The sequence below is a fragment of the Erpetoichthys calabaricus genome, chromosome 4, assembly GCF_900747795.2.
Source record: "Erpetoichthys calabaricus chromosome 4, fErpCal1.3, whole genome shotgun sequence".
Classification (NCBI taxonomy): Eukaryota; Metazoa; Chordata; class Cladistia; order Polypteriformes; family Polypteridae; genus Erpetoichthys; species Erpetoichthys calabaricus.
The window spans coordinates 251,579,756-251,600,450 of record NC_041397.2 but is presented as its reverse complement, the minus strand read 5'-3'; the positions used below and the strand labels follow the sequence as shown (position 1 = coordinate 251,600,450).

Sequence of the window (20,695 nt, the reverse complement as noted above, 5' to 3'; positions counted from 1 at the left end):
ACAAGTCTTAATGGCAATTAGTGTTGGATCAATACTAACATTGTGATTTTGGCGCAGATACCTTTTCAAAAAATAAAATACAGCAGGAAAAATATTTTCTGACACCTTAAACTTAAATCTAGAACAAAACACAATTAAACAATATCCATAAGCTGTTCATCTTAAGGGAGCTAGGACAGTCTATGTACTGCAGAGATATCAAGTTGTGCCAGGAGACAGTAGCAATAACAGACCACATCTGCAAATGTGCAAAGGACCTTTACTGTGTAAGTTAACGGACGCTAGGTGGAACTATTGCCCACCTTTTCTCCAACAGATAGACGCTCCGAACACAGGTTTAAAAGCACTAAGAAGTATTTTAATTTTCTTCTTTAAAGTAGTGCTTCTAAAGCACCACAGCCACAATAAACACACAATGAATAATCACAATAAATTTCCTCCTCTCCTCCCAGCAGCTCTGTCACACTCCCACCCAACTTTGCTCGCTTGCTGGGTCTCCACCAGTCCTTAATATAGTCCTTGACCCAGAAGTGCTTCTCCTCTTCTGTTCACATGACTTGTCAGCACTTCCGGGTCAGATGGAGAATTACATTTTTCTTCAGCCCGGACGTACTTCTGTTCTTCCGTCCCCGTGACTTAGGAGTACTTCCGGGCTATACTGGAAATGAAAATCCCAGCGTCTTCCTGCAGCGTCACACAGTGGCACCCACGGTACCCAGCAGGGTTGTGAAGCCAAACTCCATCTCCCATGATGCCCTGCGGGAATCCAGGGCACCTCTAAGCGGCAGGGAAGATGCCATCTAGCGTCCTGGGTGTGTCGGCCGTCCATCACAAGTGGCATAATTTAAAAATTTTAGAAAGATCAAAGTGAAGAAGGATTTGCTAGTGGATCCAAAATTTTTTTGTAGCTACTAAAAGACATATTTCTGGCACTTGAATTTTATTTGTGGCAAGGAAGTTAAGGGATTGGCAACCATGTAACAATAAATGGAAGAAAATCTTCTACCTTCATGGGGGGTTTTCAGTGTAGCATTTATAAAAGAATAATATAGATTACCATGGACTGCAGGATATATTTTACCAAAAGCATCCACTAAATTTAGTCACGGACATTTGGTATTCAGTCTAAAAAAAATAAATGTTTAGAATCAGTGTTAAAAAATAAAAATTCAAGTATTATAAAAGTGCTACATGAATCAGTGGAATAAATGGGTTATAGATTGAAAGCATGTCCTTAACATCCAGAGGAAATATAAATTAGGAAAAGGCTGTAACCAAAAATTAATACCATGGTATAATTAAAAATTCTGCCCCTGCTGCCGCTGCCAAGAAACACGGCACAACATATGGCTTCTTCCAGTCCTACCTTTATGTTTGCATCAACACACCAAATCACAGAACTCTGAGCCTTATTATTAAGGGGGTGGGTTCACTTACTACGCAAAGTTCATACAAGTCCATACACAAACACATTCCCTTTAAAACAGTAATATACAAACAGAAAATCAAATTTCCCTGTTTCCTTTTTGCATGCATAGATTTGCATATTTTGTATTGTACTTATAATTGTGCACAAAAGATTTCCACTAACTTCCATTGCCTGAGGAAGAATTTCATCTGGTATACCAAATAAACTGGCATATCATATTCGCACATTAATTTTTTTCACTCAGATATTTAAATGTATGTTACCATAATTCAATAAACAAAAGTCTTTTTTGCAATGATTTTTCTACTTTATTAAGATAAACCCTGCAGAAAAAAAATAGATGAGATGAGTTTGGCACTTAAATTCAGAAACCTTATTGATACTACCTGGTCACAATATTAGGAGGTTATTACTGCATGTTATGGCCCAGTGCATTGCTACCAACAGTTCCATGGGAAGTTTATTTTTTGGGACTCTCCCATTTGGCACATACTTCTATGCAAACTTCACAATGATCACCTTCTTAGCTATATAATTTTGAAAATTCACCAAAGATCACAACCAAACTGGTTCAGGAAAATCAAACATGCCTAACATTTTGCCGTATGTTGCTCCCATACTTTTGCTTTAGATCAATGTATTTCACATTTGTTTATAAATTAGTGTAGTCCCTGTAAACCACCATGAGCATACATTAACTCCTGTAGATACTGCATTATTGTATTGTGATCATAAAAACTACTTGACATGCCGTTCAACTTGTCTTGATGTGTAGTTATGCAAGACATCAAGTTCTAACTCTATTTTTAGCTCTTTGAAAAAACCCTAATTTTTAGGTCTTTTTAGGCCAGAATTTTGTGCAGGAAATGATGCCCTTATGATTATGAGTAAATCGATAAGTGTCTTCAGCACAAATGATCAAAAGGACTTATAGTTGTCCAGGCCACATCAGCCAACCCCAGGGGCTCACTACCTAATGGGATACGAATAGTCAAAGTTACTCCTTTTCACAAAACTGGGTATCAGTACTATAGGCATGGATGTCATTTTATATTATTTTGAGGCCTCTGATCATGAATATGACAATATTTTTGATTTTTTACTGGTGGTCCTAGCTCTCAGATAGCTACTCCCAGAAGGTCAAAATGAGAAACTACATAAAGAAGCATGTAGGGTGTTGTTTTAAACTATTTCAAGGTCAGAAGTTATGACTATGTGGTTATTTTTGATTGCTTACTATGGACCTTTATCAGAGGGTGAAACACTGCACATTTCTATTACAATCGAGAATACTTAGGCTTTGTGCATTTAAATTGAAGCATACATTTTAATAACTCAAACACATAACACAGCTGTTCTTGTTTATTATGTACTTCCACCTCACAAAATAAATCATCTGTTATGAACACCTTGAACTGGGACGGATTACACTAATTCAGACTTCTTTTCTTCAAAATCTGTATTTTCATTACTTAACCATAGCATTGATAAGAAGTTAATTTCTTTGTTGCATCACAGCATTTTTTAGCATTATACCTCAGAACATCCAAATCCTTCGCTTCAATATCATTACTCAAAAAGACAAATAGATGTACTACTCTGACCCCGAGGAGATTAACTGCACATTTCATGACATTTATCTCAAACAGTCCACCTGCAATACCTCATCTTCTGTTGCCTCTGCTACAGCATTTATAGATAACCTTAACCTGCTCCATCTGTCTTAACAAAGTCCCAACTGTTCAGATGCCATTTTTTTTAGATAAGAAAACCAGAGAAGCCCTGTCGACAAAGGAAAAAACTGAAATGGGAAATGATGGCATCTTGGCACAGATATAGTATAAATTATTTCTTCAATACAAGAATATTTAACATTTACATTATTGAACTTATGAATCCCGTGTAAGCTAATGTGAATTAGTGTACATACCAAATTAATTGAACAAAGAACAAATACTGACATGTCTGACACAGTTTGAAGCTGATTAGCTAAATGAAGCCAGCTTAACTGGCCTTATAAGATCCTTGCTGTTATCAAAGATGGCTAAATAATAGTTCTTCTGAAAATATTAATTTAATAGTTGTCTATGAGTGACAAGGAACATTTCTAAATTGGTATTTAGGATTGAATATTTTACAAAGGCAGCCTATAACCTGTATAAATTATCCAGAACAGCATGATGTAATCAGAATGGTCAAATCTCCCTGTAGGATCTTCAGTTTCAAATTTAAATCAGAAGGTGATTATTTAATTCATGGAATCTCCTTATTCAGTTCAGGGTCACAGAGGGATGGAGCATATCATGGCTGTATCAGCAGCAAGGGAGGATTCAACTCAGGATAGCAGGGTTTCAAGATACATGCCAACAACAAGTTCATGTAGAGAGTTACTTGCTAACTTCACATATTTTGGGGTGTGGGAACAAAAGCAGAGTAAGCAAGGGAATTAACCTACGCTGACATTGAAGAAAAGAAAAAAAAAAAAACAAATTTATAAAACTGACACACCGTGTCTAGGTAGATATACAATTAAAAATGTACGTAATTTTCCTCCACAAAGATACACATTTTGAGGGGAGTTTCAAACAGAAAAGTCTACTTTGGTGGCAGTAAGCTTTCGTAATAAAAGGCCAGAAAGATCCCACAGCAGAGACTATTCAAATTTTCAAAGAGAGGAATACTTTCAAAAGTACATTCACCATTTAAAAATCTGGGAATTGATTTCAGCTCCAGATGGGTTCCTGCCACTTTAATAGTAGAAGTCAGAAGGAACTGCTCACATTTTGCAAGAGCTAAAGTAACCAGTGCTTCCCCTAGGAAACTGTTATTAGAGGGTGGCTTTGGACGCTAACCGGGGTTGTGGCAGGGGGGTAACCTCTTTCTTAAATAATTGTCACAACAAAAAAAATGCAAATAACAGCATTTTATTGAAAAAAAAAATAATAATAATAATATATACAAATTAAAAATTCATTCACATTCACAAAAGACGTGCCCATAACAAAAGCACAGATTTTTAATTAGATCCCATTTTCTAATTAGTCATAAAAACTAGTGGGTCAGAACACTCTTGTTTGCTTTACATTTTAAGTTAAATCACTGAGAGGGGATGAAAGTTGTTAGGAACACATTTACTTTGGGGACGAGAGTGGATCATAGTATTACCGAAAGGCAGTGTCAGATTTACATCTTGAAACAACTAGCAAAGAACTTTCGATGGAAGACACATCACACTTAAGGATTGCAGTTACCTAAAATTTTGCTATTCATCAGTTGCTGGTGGTCTCACTGCAAGTAAATCTCAATGTGTGACTAATTACAGGATTATGTGTAAGTTTTCACAGAGATTGCACAAGGTGACAGTTATTTTTACTGGTAGAATACTGGTAGAAGTGGTCAAACTTGACCAGAAGCAAACTTAAAAACCAGCCAACATTTGACTGAAAATGAAACAAGTAATTACTTAGATTGCATCCCATCTCGTCACCTGAAACAGATTCTCTTGTCAGGGTCACGGCTCCTATACTGTACATCAGTTTTTACATTAAAAGCTAGACTGGAGCACTGCTGTGTAGTGAAGAATATGCAGTTCCATTGCGTTAGAAGCTTAAATACAGACAATTTATCCCAATGATTTGCTAATGGAGCAGATGGTAATCCTCTTCTGAGGAAAGAAAAAATAAATTAAATGAATGGAAAAAATAAACTAAACTGTTAAGTTGTACTGCGGTGAGTTGGCACCCTGCCCAGGATTGGTTCCTGCCTTGTGCCCTGTGTTGGCTGGGATTGGCTCCAGCAGACCCCCGTGACCCTGTGTTCGGATTCAGCGGGTTGGAAAATGGATGGATGGATGTTAAGTTGTATGTATATTTTAAAATATTTAGGAACTAAATAAAGTTCATCTTTTAAAACTATATATTTTTTTGGCAGCATAGTGATTAGTGCAACTGCCTTACAGCTCTTGAACACTGAGTTGCAATCTGGTTTGGTTACTGCCTGTGTGGAGTTTGCACATTCTCACCAATTCTGTGTTGAGTTTTTGTGTAGATATTCCTTCTTTCCTCCCACATTTTAGATATGTTAGCTTAACTTATGACTGTAAATTGGACCTCAAGTATGTGCGCATTGTTCTACAAGACAATGGAAGAAAATTGTTGACTTGGGTCAGAAGTTTTCAGGATAGGCTCCTGCTTCCACAATCCTGAACTGGATTAAACCTTTCTGAAAATAATTGGATGGATACTTTAAGTGGGAGCACACACACACACATTTTAACATAACATAATACAACATTCTTAAACCTTCTTAATCAAAGTCATTGGGGGGGGGTTGGGGAACGAGAGATTGCTTCACCAGCTTTGAGTGCAAAGTAGGACACACTTCTGGATCAGACGCAAGTCCACAGCATGGTTCATTCATGCAAACACCAAACGTGCAAATTTGCAATGGTCAGTTAACTTAAACACACTCATCTTTGGGATGTGAGAGGGAAAGAAAAACCCAAAAAGACTAACCATGGGGAGAACATACATACCTCACATTTTATGCAAATACACCTAAAATGATTTTTTAAAATGACAGATTGCAAAGAAATTCATGCAGACCAACATCAGAACTTCTCCCAACCATACTAGTCTACAGTATTAAGTACCATACCAAAAAATGTTGTTCTGCATTTGGCATTCAGCTCACTTCTCATTTTCATGTTACTGGAATCAAGTATTCATAACCTGCTGGAAATAGCAGATGTAGATACCTGGCATGAATTTTTATAACATTTTCCATTTTTGCACACATCTGAAAAGGCAGCTGTAGGAAGGTCATTATCCTGAACCCTTAGAAAAAAAAAGGCTTAAATGCATTCTCAAGAACATCTTAAACAGAAAGCAATAGATGAAACTGTCCGTTTGCTTGCTCAAGTGAACATGCAGTGGTTGGCACAGTGATCAAAATAACTGTGCATAAGATCTCTAGTGCACCTTTGGAGTGGGGAGGGGGGCTACTCCTAGAATTTGTACTCTAGCTAGTAATATACAACTTCTCAAGGCTGTCTTTATCAGCTCATCTCTACACCAAATACTACCCATTTTAAACACCACAATATAGTGAACAGCCTGTTCATTGACACTTCTGCAACATTTGTTCAAATGCTGCAATGACTGCATGTTTTCTTTCAAATCACTTTTTTCATTTGAGTTTATTACCTGATGTAGGGAAAAGCTTCTCATTTAATTAGACAGTTCATCTCAGTTCTCGATATGCAATCTCTTAACAATGTGAATTTCACTACTCTGTGAAATTCATTTTTTAATGGATAAGCAAACAAACAAGCTTCATTTTATATAGCAATATTCTATAGTTAATTACATTCAAAATCTGTTTTGCAAGTATGGAGCTACAGTATATTAAAACTGATTACATATGTATATTTTTATAGCTGGAAGACAAGTAGGTTAAGTGACCCACTCACATCACACAGTGAATCACTGAACCAACCACCTTCTGATTTGTAGTCTAATTCCTTTATTATTAGACCACACTCCCAGCTATACCACATTGTTTGTGAGGCTGATGGAGCCTACAACAGCAGCATCAGAAATTAACTCTGGAGTACCTCTTTACCAAAGGACACACTCATTTTTAAAGCCATACTCTGTCAAATAACATAATTTACTACTGCTACTTTGTTGGGATGTGGGGTGGAAAACTAGGACATCCAGAGAAAAGCCAATGCAGACATTCAAACTTAATACAGAGGTTGTGGGCACAGGATTAACCGTTGTGCTCCTCTCTCTGAAACTCAAAATAATGCTACGTTTTTCATGTTTTATAGTAAAAAGAACTATTCCCACTACACAAACATATATTAGTGATTAATTTTGCCAAAGTTGTGTTATTTCACAAAAATGTCTACTTGAATCGATAACCATGTACATGTGTGCTCCAGCCATGTAGTGACAGCTATTGAAAGAGAGGTTACCACAGTATGCAATCAATTGACAAGAACTGAACAGGCATTAGATTCATATACATTTAATCCTGCAAGTGATGAAGGGTAAATTTAATCCACCCAATTTAGTGTCACAGGGAGCCACTGACCATCACAGTAGTACTGAGTGTAAGGCAAGAGGTAAACAAGGTGGATAGTATGGCCATCCATTGCATGGCACAATCACACAGCCATTCCGAAAAGAGTGTGGTGAGTGCAATTCAGTAACATAAACCTATAAACAAAATGTATCTGTTTAGTTTGAATCGAGTTATTTGCAAATACATATCTTTAAACACTGTAATCTGGTGGCACAATTGCCAGTAACTCTGGGAGTTTATGATGGAAATGAAAAAAAGGGATGAATATTAGTTACTTCACACAGCATGAAGGACTAAAAATATTTTCTTAACTAAGTAATGTTACTGACACATTTCCAATATTCTGTGTTAAAACAGGCAATCATCTACTGTTAAATATGCTCACTAATACAGATCAATCCAGAAATGTAAAAACATGCAAACTCAATGCAGAACCTGGCACTGTGAGGCAGGAATACTAGCTCTGTGCTATTATTCCGCCAATGTTAAAATGTCTGCACTAAACTTTAATGTAATTAAAACTAAATCTATACCAACAGTATAACTTTTGTTCAGTTTTTGTCACATGATTGCAGGCTACACTTATGTTTAATCTCTCCGTCAACAATAGTCAGTAGACAATTGAAACACATCATGCATAATAATGTCAGCAGCAGGCAAGATCTTTGTGAAATATCACAACATTATTGTGAAATAATTAAGTACTTTTGTGAAATAACTCAAAAATATTTTTTTGGAGTGGCAGGATAAAGTTTCTGCAAAGAAGTCATTTTTATACTTAACCTAACTTTCTGTCAAGATTCAGTGTTCTAAACTTTCTTCCTTACCCAGTAGTCAATCAACAGTGGGAAGTAGGTAATAGGCAAAATTAAATCCTCGCACTCTTAACTTGTTGTTCCTCAATTGGGGGGGTCTGGGAAACACAGGCTAGAAGAAAAGTTACGTATGGCATAAAATTCAGGGGCGTTTCCCAACTTAAGTTAGCTGATTTGAAAGTTACTTAATACCTAATAGTTATCACATTTTTCTTAGTAGACTACATTAAATAAGTGCTTTTTAACAGGACTTTACAATGTTGCTTGTTTGAAGAAATAGCCGAAATAGGCTTGAGGCGGCTTAATAGCTTTCATAGACAGAAGAGTTCAAAATCAAGCGATGTAAAAATCACTTTGATTGATCTGTGTTAGTGGTGGAGGGTCTGTGACTAACTGTATAAGCTGCATGCGCATACACGTCTCTTCCTTGGCATTGAATTAGGACTGGAGTAGCTGCGGGTGAGTAAAAGTGAGTTGGTCTCGTCCGTTATAGGAGATGGACGTCTGAAGCAGAGCTCCGCTACCAGCGGCTTTATTTTCCCAAGTATTTCATATTATTTAGAGGTATCCTGTATTTAACCCAACTAAGGAACTTCCACTACAATATACAAGCATGAGTAACAAGAAGAAAAGTCAGAAAGAACCGGAAAAGAAACTTAAAGCTGCATCAAAATTCTGGACAGACATCCGGCCCGAGTGCAAGGTATGGCCTCTCGGAGACTGACCTGGAACAGGCAGAGGAATGCGCAGATTTCCTAGGACTCCGCTCCACTGTATCGTCTCCAGTCGAGAGTGAAAATGGGAGCGAAGGTGCAAGTGATACAGGTCGCGATGGATCGCCGATTTCTGAGGATCATTCGAGACTAGAAAAGGCCCTGCAGGATGTGCTTTCCTGAATAATGATGTTAAGATACTCTCAAAAATTCTAGCTAGAAGGATGAAGAAAGTGCTGCCCTCGATAAAATCACAGGATCAAACTGGATTTATTAAAGGCTGACACCTATCTTCCAATCGCCGACGCCTGTTTAATGTAATACATTCACCAGCAAAATCAAACACCCTAGAGATATTACTATCATTAGAGGCAGAAAAAGCATTTGATGTGATTGAATGGAACTACCTTTTCACTGCATTGGAGAAATTTGGGTTTGGCCCGAATATTTGTGCATGGATCAAACTACTGTATACCAATCCAGAAGCTTTACAAAGCAGTTTGTATTAATAACATTTGTTCAGACTACTTTAAGCTTGAACGTGGTACCAGACAAGTCACTACTGCTGTTTGCAATTGCCATTGAACCACTGGTGGTTCACTGTCGAAATTCATATCAGATAACGGGGATTATCAGAGAAGGACTGGAACAGAAAATTTCTCTATATGCAGATGATATGGTTTTATATATATCAGACCCAGAAAACACTGTGCCTGCAGTTTTAACAGCACTCACAGAATTTCAAAAGATATCTGGTCTCAGAATTAATCTGAATAAAAGTATACTCTTTTCAGTGAATTCACAAGCATATAATATTAGATTGGACACCCTACCTTTTACCATAGTAGATCAGTTTAAATACCTAGGGGTAAATATCACAAGTAAACATAAAGCTCTTTATCAACAAAATTTTGCCGTCTATATGGAAAAAATTAAGCAACACTTGCATAGATGGTCAACCCTTCATCTCACTCTAGCCGGAAGAATTAACGTTGTTAAGATGAATATCCTTCCTAAACTTCTTTTTTTATTTCAAAACATTCCAATATATAATCAATAAATCATTTTTTAAGCAATTAGATTCAACAATAGCCTCATTCATTTGGAACTCAAAACACCCACGTATCCGAAGAGTGACCCTACAAAGACCTCAGGCAGAAGGTGGCATGGCTTTACCTAATTTTCAGTTTTATTACTGGGCAACAAACATACAAGCCATAAAAACCTGGACACAAAAAAATGAACATACACAGGCTTGGTTCACAATAGAAGTAAAATCCTGTAGTACTTCTTTATACTCCCTGCTCTGCGCTCCAATAAATGCAAGTTATTGCAAATATACTAATAACCCAAATGTGCTTTACTCACTCAGAATATGGAACCAACTTAGAAAGCATTTTAAGACGTAAGATCTTTTATCCGTGGCACCTCTGCAAGAGAATCACCTCTTTCAACCCTCGCAAACATATCCAGTTTTTAATACCTGGAAATAAGAAAATCCGCGAAGTAGAAACCATATGTTTATATGGTTATTTTTATATTGTCATGCTTGGGTCACAGATTTGCGCCAAAACACAGGAGGTTGTAGAGAGACAGGAACGTTATTCAAACACTGCAAACAAACATTTGTCTCTTTTTCAAAAGTTTAAACTGTGCTCCATGACAAGACAGAGATGACAGTTCTGTCTCACAATTAAAAGAATGCAAACATATCTTCCTTTTCAAAGGAGTGCGCGTCAGGAGAGAGAGATAGAGAACAAAGCAAGCAGTCAAAAAAAAAATCAATAGGACTGTTTGGCTTTTAAGTATGCGAAGCACCGCCGGTACAAAGCTGTTGAAGGCGGCAGCTCACACCCCCTCCGTCAGGAGCAGGAAGAGAGAGAGAGCCAGAGAAAAACAGTCAAAAATCAATACGTGCCCTTTGAGCTTTTAAGTATGTGAAGCACCGTGCAGCATGTCCTTCAGGAAGCAGCTGCACACAGAAGGTAGTAACGTCCCTATCGTCTAGGTGTGCGAACAGCCCCCCTGCTCACACCCCCCTACGTCAGCGCGAGAGAGAGAGAAAGTAAGTTGGGTAGCTTCTCAGCCATCTGCCAATAGCGTCCCTTGTATGAAATCAACTGGGCAAACCAACTAAGGAAGCATATACCAGAAATTAAAAGACCCATTGTCCGCAGAAACCCGCGAAGCAGCGAAAAATCCGCGATATATATTTAAATATGCTTACATATAAAATCCGCGATGGAGTGAAGCCGCGAAAGGCGAAGCGCGATATAGCGAGGGATCACTGTATAATCAAGCTCATCTGTCTCGCTTAAAACTGTCCAAAATGTTTACAGGGCAAGATCCAACCTGCGAATGCTGTAACCAAGCTCCTGCCTCACTGGGTCACATGTTTTGGGCCTGCACCAAACTAACATCATTTCTGGACCAAAATTTTTAAGTGCCTTTCAGACAGCCTTAGGGTCACAATTCCTCCTACCCATTAACAGCTGTGTTCGGTGTTCTTCCAGACGGACTTGAAGTGGAGAAGGACAAGCAAACGGTGATTGCATTCACTACACTTTTGGCACGCAGACTTATTTTGTTAAATTGAAAGAATCCTACCTCTCCTCCGATAAGTCAGTGGGAAACCGATGTTTTATATTATTTGAAATTGGAAAAAATCAAATTCTCAGTTAGAGGATCTGTACAGAATTTTTTCAAAACCTGGCAGGATCTAATCAATATTATTTTAGAATTAGAGAAATAACTATTACCGCATTTATTTCCCTTCTCCATTTTTTATTTACCTATATATATTTCTTCCTTTCTTTTGTTTATTGTTGCCTTATTAAAAAGCCCTAAGCAATTCTCCTTTGGATAAGCTCTCCTTCTCAAGGGTGGGGTTTGATTTGTCTTCAATTCTTTTTTGTTATAAATTAATCTATTTGTATGGAATGATTACAATAAAATTAATAAATAAAATTTAAAAAAAAAAAAGTGGAAAAAAACTTATAAAACATCCACACTGGTGTAACCACTCTCATGGGAAAATTGACACAGTAAACTAATTCGTACTGTAGTTGAATTTGCACAGAATGTTTATCCATTTTAAAATGAATGAGTTTGCAGATTTGCCAGTGCTTTTTACTTTCTCATATACGATGTATAGGGAAAGTATTGTAATTATTCAAAGATTCGATGTTGGGATTTTGATGAATCTCAGTGTTTTAGACCTCCCTGACTTTCTTGTATATGGAGTAAAGGGAAAGTATTGGAGTCTCCAAAAATTCCATTTCGAGATTTTGATAAATCTCAAAGTTTTAGACCTCCCCGAGTCCGAAAATGCCATATCTGGAATTATGTCTGTGTGTCTGAGTGTATGTGTATGTAAACATGATAACTTGAGTATGCTTTCACTTAGGTCAACCAAATTTTGCATACAAGTATTAGGTATAAAATGTAGATTTCTACCAACTTTTGGGCTATTTCCATTAACCGGAAGTGGTTCTTTACCTTTTATTCATGCAGCTACAGAGTCTGATTTATTCAACTTTATTATTTTAATAATAATTGTTCAATATATTATTAATTTGATTTGTTGTTGATGGTTCTTTAATGTACATAACATAAAAATATAATCATTGTCTTGTGGTTTACTCCTCAAAAATCCATCCTCACATCTATGTACACGAGAAAGTCTAGGGCAGACCACACCCGATTTTTAATGGGAGAATTTAAAATTTCAAAACTTTGTACAGCATGATTTGTTTAAGATATCTCAATGAAGATTGAATTGTCTCCACAAATATGTTGACGAATAAGTGTGCAAAATTTCAACAATCTGTCAATGGGGGGCCCCAAGTTATTTCATACTGATAGACCAACATGGCTGTTGCACTAGGTGCTTCTTGCAATATATGTGAACACGCATAACACGACACTAGTATGAATTTCTGCTTTGGCAGGGACAGACAATCTAATTAAATGAAATGATCCACTAACATCAAAAAATTGACTCTAATTAAGAGACTGGCTGTAATGAAAACAAACAGCAACTGTGGTCATTTGGGACCAATTCTTACTACCCCTGATCTACACCTTGGGTAGCACTCATAACTGCTGTTAGGGGCAGTAAGAATCAAAACGTTTGGTGAACAATTTCCAAAGATTTCTTTAAAAAAAAAAAATCAAGATACAACACTTTCAAGTAAGTCCTGAAATCCAGTCAAATTATTTTTAGACAAAACAGAAAGGAAACGATTGAGTACTTTTATGTATGATTTAAAACGGATGCTTTGATTCTACATCCGACTGTAAGAAAGAGCTTACCATCTGGTCTTCTGAAAGGGAAGTTGATGAATTTGCTGGCAAACATCAGGATCAGTAACACCCAGCCACAAGCACCCAGAAGCAGCCAGTGATGCCGCATGATGTCAGATATCAGCCATCTGGCACAGGGCCGTTTCCTAAATGAGAGATAGTGCTTATGAGAAAAGACTCATTATGACTTTCCCCAAATCCACCGACCCACCCACATCACCAATTACTGCAAAATTATTTGGCTTCCTAATTTTCAGGATCCAAAAGTGAAATAACTGAACAATTCTAGCTGAAACATCAGAACATATGAAAGGTGGCAGAACTCTTTCCATATGAAGTGGTTCAATTTGATGCACAGAAAATGCAATGGTAAAGCAGAAGAAATGTTTAGCATTTTTTCAGTAAGACTGTTCACCAGCGGTCTATCATTGTGATTTTGTCTGTATGCCCTAATCGAAAATGAACCCAGTTCTATAAAATCATAAGTGCTCTGATCTACATGTACATAAATATCAGCCTATATTTCTTGGCAAGGCACAAAAAAATCTGTAGGACAACTTCACTATTTAAACTTTATTCCACACTAGCCATTGTATCAGGCTTCGCACAGAAAAGTGAAAAATTTGTGAGGTTCATGCGTAAAATAAGTCTGATACGACTACAGTATTGTGGCAGAAAAATATTTTTTTTACTCTTATTTAGTACCAGATCTTCTGAGCTTACTAAGCCTTGAGAAATTTTACTGTGAAATTAAATATAAGATATAAGGAAATAAGTAATTTTGCTGGAAAAAATCAATTTGTAGAAAAATAAAAAGGATTATCTCAATAGTTCAATAACTGAAATGTTATAGACCGTGTAGAAAGCAACAGTCATAACATACAACTTGATTGCCAAGACAAATGAGTCAAACAGCACACATATCCTCCTGCTCCCCCAGAAGCACTCCTAGTGTATCCCCATGAAGTATTCACTCCTTCTCTTTCCCGCCATCTCAAAAGATTTTTATTAAATCCATCTCAACCACTGATCTCATCACAATTGGGTTATTTGCTAGCTTATTTTTTGCCCTAGATAAAAATTGAATAGGACATTTTTATTCAACATAAAATGTGCATTCAGAAAAGAGGGAATGGTGTTTTAATACGATTAACCATGAAGAGTTAAGCGGCAAATGTAAAAACACATTTCTTTTTCAACACACTTAAATATTTAAAAATTCTCAGTAATTATTGCAGTCAAACACACAACTGAACTTGCTGGTGTTTTGTTACACGATCATTTCTAACTGTTTTTTTTTTTTTTAAAGTATAAATTATGTAGATACCATGTTGTGTTCTGGAGATATTGAGGTTAAAAAGTAAGTCAAGTGAAAATACCAACTTTTGGTGAAGTTGTCTCTGTTTTGTTTTTTTTTTTTTTACCTTTTTCGAGACATTTATACATAGAAAATCAAACATTTTATTAGCCTATATTCTAAGTTAGACTATACCAGAAAATAACTGCAAAGTTTTGTAGAAATAGGTACAGAGACTTATGTGATGTTCAAACAGGCAGACAGAAAATTAAATTTTTTTATATAAAAGATATACATTAAAAAAATCAATTAAAAAGGTACACTGTATAGGGTTTTTCTGTTTATAACACAATTTAGAAGTGTTAGGTTTAACAGAATCGCTAAAAGCTTTGAGGTGTCTCTTAAGCTACAGTAGTTGTATTATTTATAGAAAACTGCTGAGACAATTTTGATGTAATTATTCTTCATATTATTTGAAAAGCAAACTTAAAAAGACTGTCAGCTTTAACTGTTGGTTCGAAGATGTCAGCTCGAACAGTTTTCCTTTTCAGGCAGTTCTCTCAGTTATAGCCAATTCCTTTTCCTCTACACGGCAGGCATTTCATTCCGTAAGCTGCCCCACATCAGGATCAAAAATCATACCGAGGAGTTATTTCAAGACTAGCCACAGGGAATGGAGGCAGCTGAGCGGAAGAGATTTGGCCTTCAATGAACTATAGACCATGCTGTCAACATTTGCGTAGAAAAGCTTCTAAATTATATCATTTAATGCAAGGGACCAGGCTCTTCACATCACTATCACAAAACAAGGGTATTTAGGTGCAGGTTCCAAACTTCAGAGACTTATGCAGTTATTGAGTGATTAATGTTTGTAATGCAGAGACAGTGCGTTTTCAAGAAAGGGAAATTTCAGCATTACGCCAAGGACAGAGCATTCTACCGAAGCAGAATGTAAATTACATGCAGCAAATGAAAACATATAATGTCTTCCCCTTGAAAGGAAAAGTCCTCAGAATGACAAGTAATCCACTTCTTTGGTGTTTTTTTAAGATTGTAAAGCAGACAGGAATTGATCTCCTTTTCACAAAGATGAGTGATTAGAGTAAAACGTTAGCTCAAACACAGGAATGGCCCTTTAATTCATAAATGAGTAAATGTGATTTTGCTATGCACTTTGACAGGGAGCATATAAAAATCAATGTCTTATTCAATTATCGGATGACTAAACAGTAATGTTGTAGATATCTGTCCAGTATGTCCATTTACACATAGATAGATACATATAGAAATATATGTATTTATTATATACATAAATGCTGCATATACATACATGGTGTAAAGGATACATGGCAGTAGGAACTGACAGTCAGACAGCAGCCTAAATGTTTGCTCCTTCCACCCACAGACACAAAAAGCTCGATCAACCCAAAAACCTATAAATATCACTCAAGCCCTTCCTCTTCTGGTTCCTCCGCTATTACAGCAACACAGCTCCAAGGTATGGAGGAAGTAAATAAATAAAAGTACTATGAAATATCACAAAATAAAGAATTTGAAATGTGAGCGTAAATATATGTGTCACTGAATATGTCTTTTGCTGCTTATTTAAATTTGCCTATAATATTCCCCCAAATACAACATGAAATACAGTCACTTTCACTTGTCAAAGTTGACAGGGTGGCCTCTAACGAGTGCAGTGTTTAAATTGGCTAATTCGTTGGTACACCAGATTTAGACCTTCAGCCAGCAAATGCTGGATTTATAGCAGACACCTCAGATGCAGGCACCTCACAATGAATTCAGAGTTTATAGAATTAAAGTAGCCACTTCGCACAGCAATTCTGGGAAACTTTTTCTTGCACTCATATTCGACTTGTTGAGTCACAACATTGAGCATGCATGTGAGCCACAGGACTCACAAGGCAAGCAAAGCACGTATGTCCACTACACAAACGATTATTCAAAAAAAAAAAAAAACACATCCTCGCTAGAGCCCACTTGGTTTGACAAGTGAAAGTTTTAAATTCAAACCATATTTCATGTTGCACTTTGAGGAACATTAGAGACAAAATAGAATGAATAAATAAATAAGCAACAAAAAACATATTCCATGACACATTTATTTGTGTTCACACTTCATACTACTCTTCTTTATTTAATGTCACATTTTACAGTACTTTTATTAGCCTGTTAATTTATTTTGTCTGCAATATTTCAACATACCATGCCATCTTTTTGGACCAATACGGGAGCAAGACAAATTATTCAATGGAGTAGACTATAATGACTAAACCATTCTTTAGGTTTCTAACAGCTTTCCTTATAGTTTGAAATGTATATACATACAGTACATATATACATCTGACACTTCAATTATAAAACATGAAGATCCAGAAATTATAATTTTCGTACACATTGTGGCATAGTAGCAACAGTGCATACAACAAAAAAAAAAAAAAAAAGTGTTTGAATCCCATGCTAAACTGCTGTTTGCATGGGTCCCCTCCCACACACCAAAAGAAGTGCATGGTAATTCAACTGGCATTTCCAAATTGGCCATGTGAGGGTTGTGAACATGTATATGAGTGTGAGGGAGCCCTATAGAGTACTGGTGCCCTGTTCAGTGCCGTCTTCTGCCTTAAGACAAGTTCTGTCAATGGTTAAATTTTAGAACAAACAGCCAACAGCTCACCAGTCACCACTGTCCTATTTATAGCTATGCATGTTCATCGATACATACTTATACAAGTAAAATATTCTGAAAGAAAAGGGGGGTAGATTGGGGGTGAGAATTATTAATCTGCTCTTATCAGCAAAGCATTTGGGTTAAGTTCTTAATAAAAGACAGCACTAACAAGCTAGAGAGATAAACAACATGTTTAGATAAGAGCAAAGTCTAGCTTCTAATTAAGAAATTGGTTGAAACGAAAAAATGCACCCAATCGAGAAGAGAGACTGGACATCCTCAGTTTACTAGAATTACTGTGTTCATAAAGCATCCAAAAAATATTTTGTGCCCCTCTTCTCTTTGCATTTGCTATGAGCGCAAACAATTCCTGTATTACTTTTGATTCCTTAAGTATCAGTATTAATCCTACTTCTTCAGCTTTCAAGTACATGAATAATGTTGTACAGAGGATCCTTTCTGTTGTTGAGGCAGTGAAAGAAATTACACTTCTGAGTTGATGTCTAATCATTTGAAGGGACATGGAGGGGCAGTGGTTAGTGCTGCTGCGTATTAGAGACTGGAGTCAAATCTCATACTTGATTGTTGTCTGTGTTAAGTTTGCATGGTCCCCCGCGGTTACATGTTTTGCATATTATGAATTATAAATCTAACTGGCAAAACATTTTCAAACCACTATTTATCCTCCTCTCCCTTGCTCAAATTATCTTATGTATACACACAGGGCTATTCAAAATGAAAGAGCAGATTTCAAAAAGGTATTTCAAGCAAACTATGTAAGACAGAAACACACTGGTTAAATGCTATCAAATAAATTATCAAGGTATTTTTATAGTTCACTGATTTGCCTACAATTTTGTTGAACTCAAAAGGCTTTATAATGCGTTTCAATCAGGGCCTCCTATGCAGAATAAGTTATTGTTTTCTCCACCACCCCTGTAATTTTAGAATCTTGATAGTGTTTTGGATTTAAAAAAAAAAAAAAAAAAAAAAAAAAGTCATACAAGTACAGATTCATAGTTCTTCATTGCTGTGATTGCTGAAATTACAGACAAAACAAAAATGTTTTACCATATTCTTTCTCGACTTACCGTTTCTACAACCTTAATCAAATTTTTTACATTGTGCATCCTGCCTTCTTGGTCCCTATAATATTGCAATAATAATCAATAACTCATGACAGCATGGCCTCACAGTCAAAGATCCTTTCAGCTTAGTTGGATTAACATAATTTCCATACATAAAGATACGTAATTGGCATGGCAGTGCTCTGATTCAACATATTACTTCTCAGGGCAGATACTGTATTTAGGATGAAAGCTGCCAGTATCCATCAGAAAACAAAAGAAAAAAGAAACATGATGAAGGTCAAAAAGATTATTTTAGCAATGCTGGAGCTGCAAATGGTGGTCAGTCTCAGGCAAAGAAGAAAAAGATGCCTATTATCTGGTTCACAAAAAAAAAAAAAAACAAACCTCCATATCAGGAGGAGAGGTTTCTGTATGCAAAATTAGCAGGTATGTCTGTATGATAGCGCAATACTTGATGGTGCAGATAAAGAGAGGTTTGCTCCACATCTTCAAAAGCTAAATTTTACACTGGCTATAGTCAGACAGGCAAGCAGGCAGTGTGGGAGACCTGCAGACAGGAGATCTTTGGTGCCAGGGCTTGAATGTAGTGTTAAAACACAGGCTGGGGCCACCAGAACGCAAAAGTCCTGACCCCAGCAATGTCCAAATGATGAGGCATAAAAGGCTATTCCTCTTCAGGGAGAAGAAAAACACAGTTTGGTGCCAAAGGGCAATGGTTCACTAGCAGACAAAAGACTGGTCAGGAAAAGACAAGGGAGAAACAAAGACGAAAGGGAGACATGTTCTGGGCGCCAATCCAAGTAGGCTGGCCCAAGCTGGTAGGCATTTGTTTAATTGCACTGCTTTTCACTCCATCCTTTTATATTTTTAGTGCATGAAAATAAAGATCATATTAATTAGATATTGCAATCTGTACTTTTAGGTAGTGTCAAAGGGGTGCCTTCCATCACAAATTCCATATAATGAATTCTATCATATAAACAGCACTACTCATTTCTAACAACAGTATAAAGCAGCTGCCCAATTGGAGTGTAGATCAGCATGCAGGACACTCTCTCTACAGAAGACAGGAGAGTGGTAAGCAACAATTAATAAACTACTTGCTTACAGGATTCACGGGCTTGACTGATATGATTGCAAAGAAGTGGGCAATAAGCTTTGACACAAAGAAAAATACATGAAGCTAACATAGACCACAGACTGTTAAGTAGAGAAAAGGAATCCCTAAACAAAATACTCCTGAAAGACATTAATAAGAAATTGAGGCTTGGCTAAATGTCTCTGCTCCCATGTTCTGACATACTATGGGGAAATAATGGGAATGTTTGTTTCTTCAATTTATGGTGCAACAGGGAGTCAGGTAATGATTGAACTCCAAAACAATTATAGAATCACAAAAAGTCCTGAGAATAGAAGTTGAACAGTCTTGTGTAACAAAAAGATGCATTTTGTTAGCTTACAGACCGGAAGTGCTAGTAATTTGTGAAGTATTATAGGGCCTAAGGAAAATTATCCAAGGGGATTCAGTGGAGGACAACAATCAGTAGAACAATTTCCCAGATAACATAAGGAAACTTACAGATTGGGGATCTCTACTGATCACTGAGAATAATGGACTACTTTGGTTTAGCCAGCCCCTTTAAGGTAGCATTTGGAGGTCTGGGGTGCAGGACCACCCTGCAGAGGCAGCTCTAGGTGTATGGCTGCAGGGCTTTTACACTGCATATTGACCCTGGAAGTAGTTTCTGGTCTCAGGCTGGGCTATTTGTTACTTTAGAAGCATTCTCTGTGGTTGTACAAACAGTGGAATAAAGGAGAAACTCCCTAATAAAATAATAAATACAACCAAACCCAAACATTTTGTGAGCTACCCTTAATTTCCATTTTGTGCAACCCAAATACCATACACAAATATCAAATAAGAGGAAACTGCAATGTCTTAAAGTAATGTTGAATAAAGGTATTTGACAGTACATGGCTGGTTTAAATGACTCTCCCCCCAGATATGATAGTCACCTTGTCAACTGCTTGTGGACCACACTTTCAGAAACACTGTCCCACAATATCATCTAAGGATTACTAGGTCTCTCTCACCCTCACCTATGTCAAGCGTTAGGGACTCCATCATCTGAAAGACACCAAGAAAAAAATAGAATTCATGGCACAGAAGCAATGCAGAAACCACTGTTCACTAATAAGATCAGGAGCAGTTGTCTCAGAGTAGCCAAAATACATTTAGACTATCTGTGAAAGCTCTCAAATAAATGTT

At 36.8% G+C, this 20,695-nt stretch overlaps 1 protein-coding gene across 2 annotated transcripts in view; it reads right to left on the bottom strand.

Annotated features, from left to right (window-relative positions):
* chst10 (carbohydrate sulfotransferase 10) overlaps nucleotides 1-20,695 on the bottom strand; it is a 249,583-nt gene that overhangs the window by 179,950 nt on the left and 48,938 nt on the right. The window contains exons 2-3 of one of the 2 annotated variants that reach the window (XM_028800612.2): nucleotides 20,443-20,554; nucleotides 13,362-13,498 (exon numbers count right to left, since the gene is read on the bottom strand). In XM_028800612.2, coding sequence (XP_028656445.1) covers nucleotides 13,362-13,498; nucleotides 20,443-20,495 — 190 coding nt within the window. In that variant the 5' untranslated portion in view covers nucleotides 20,496-20,554. The remainder of the gene's footprint in view (nucleotides 1-13,361; nucleotides 13,499-20,442; nucleotides 20,555-20,695) is intronic. The other variant, XM_028800613.2, reaches the window with a different exon arrangement.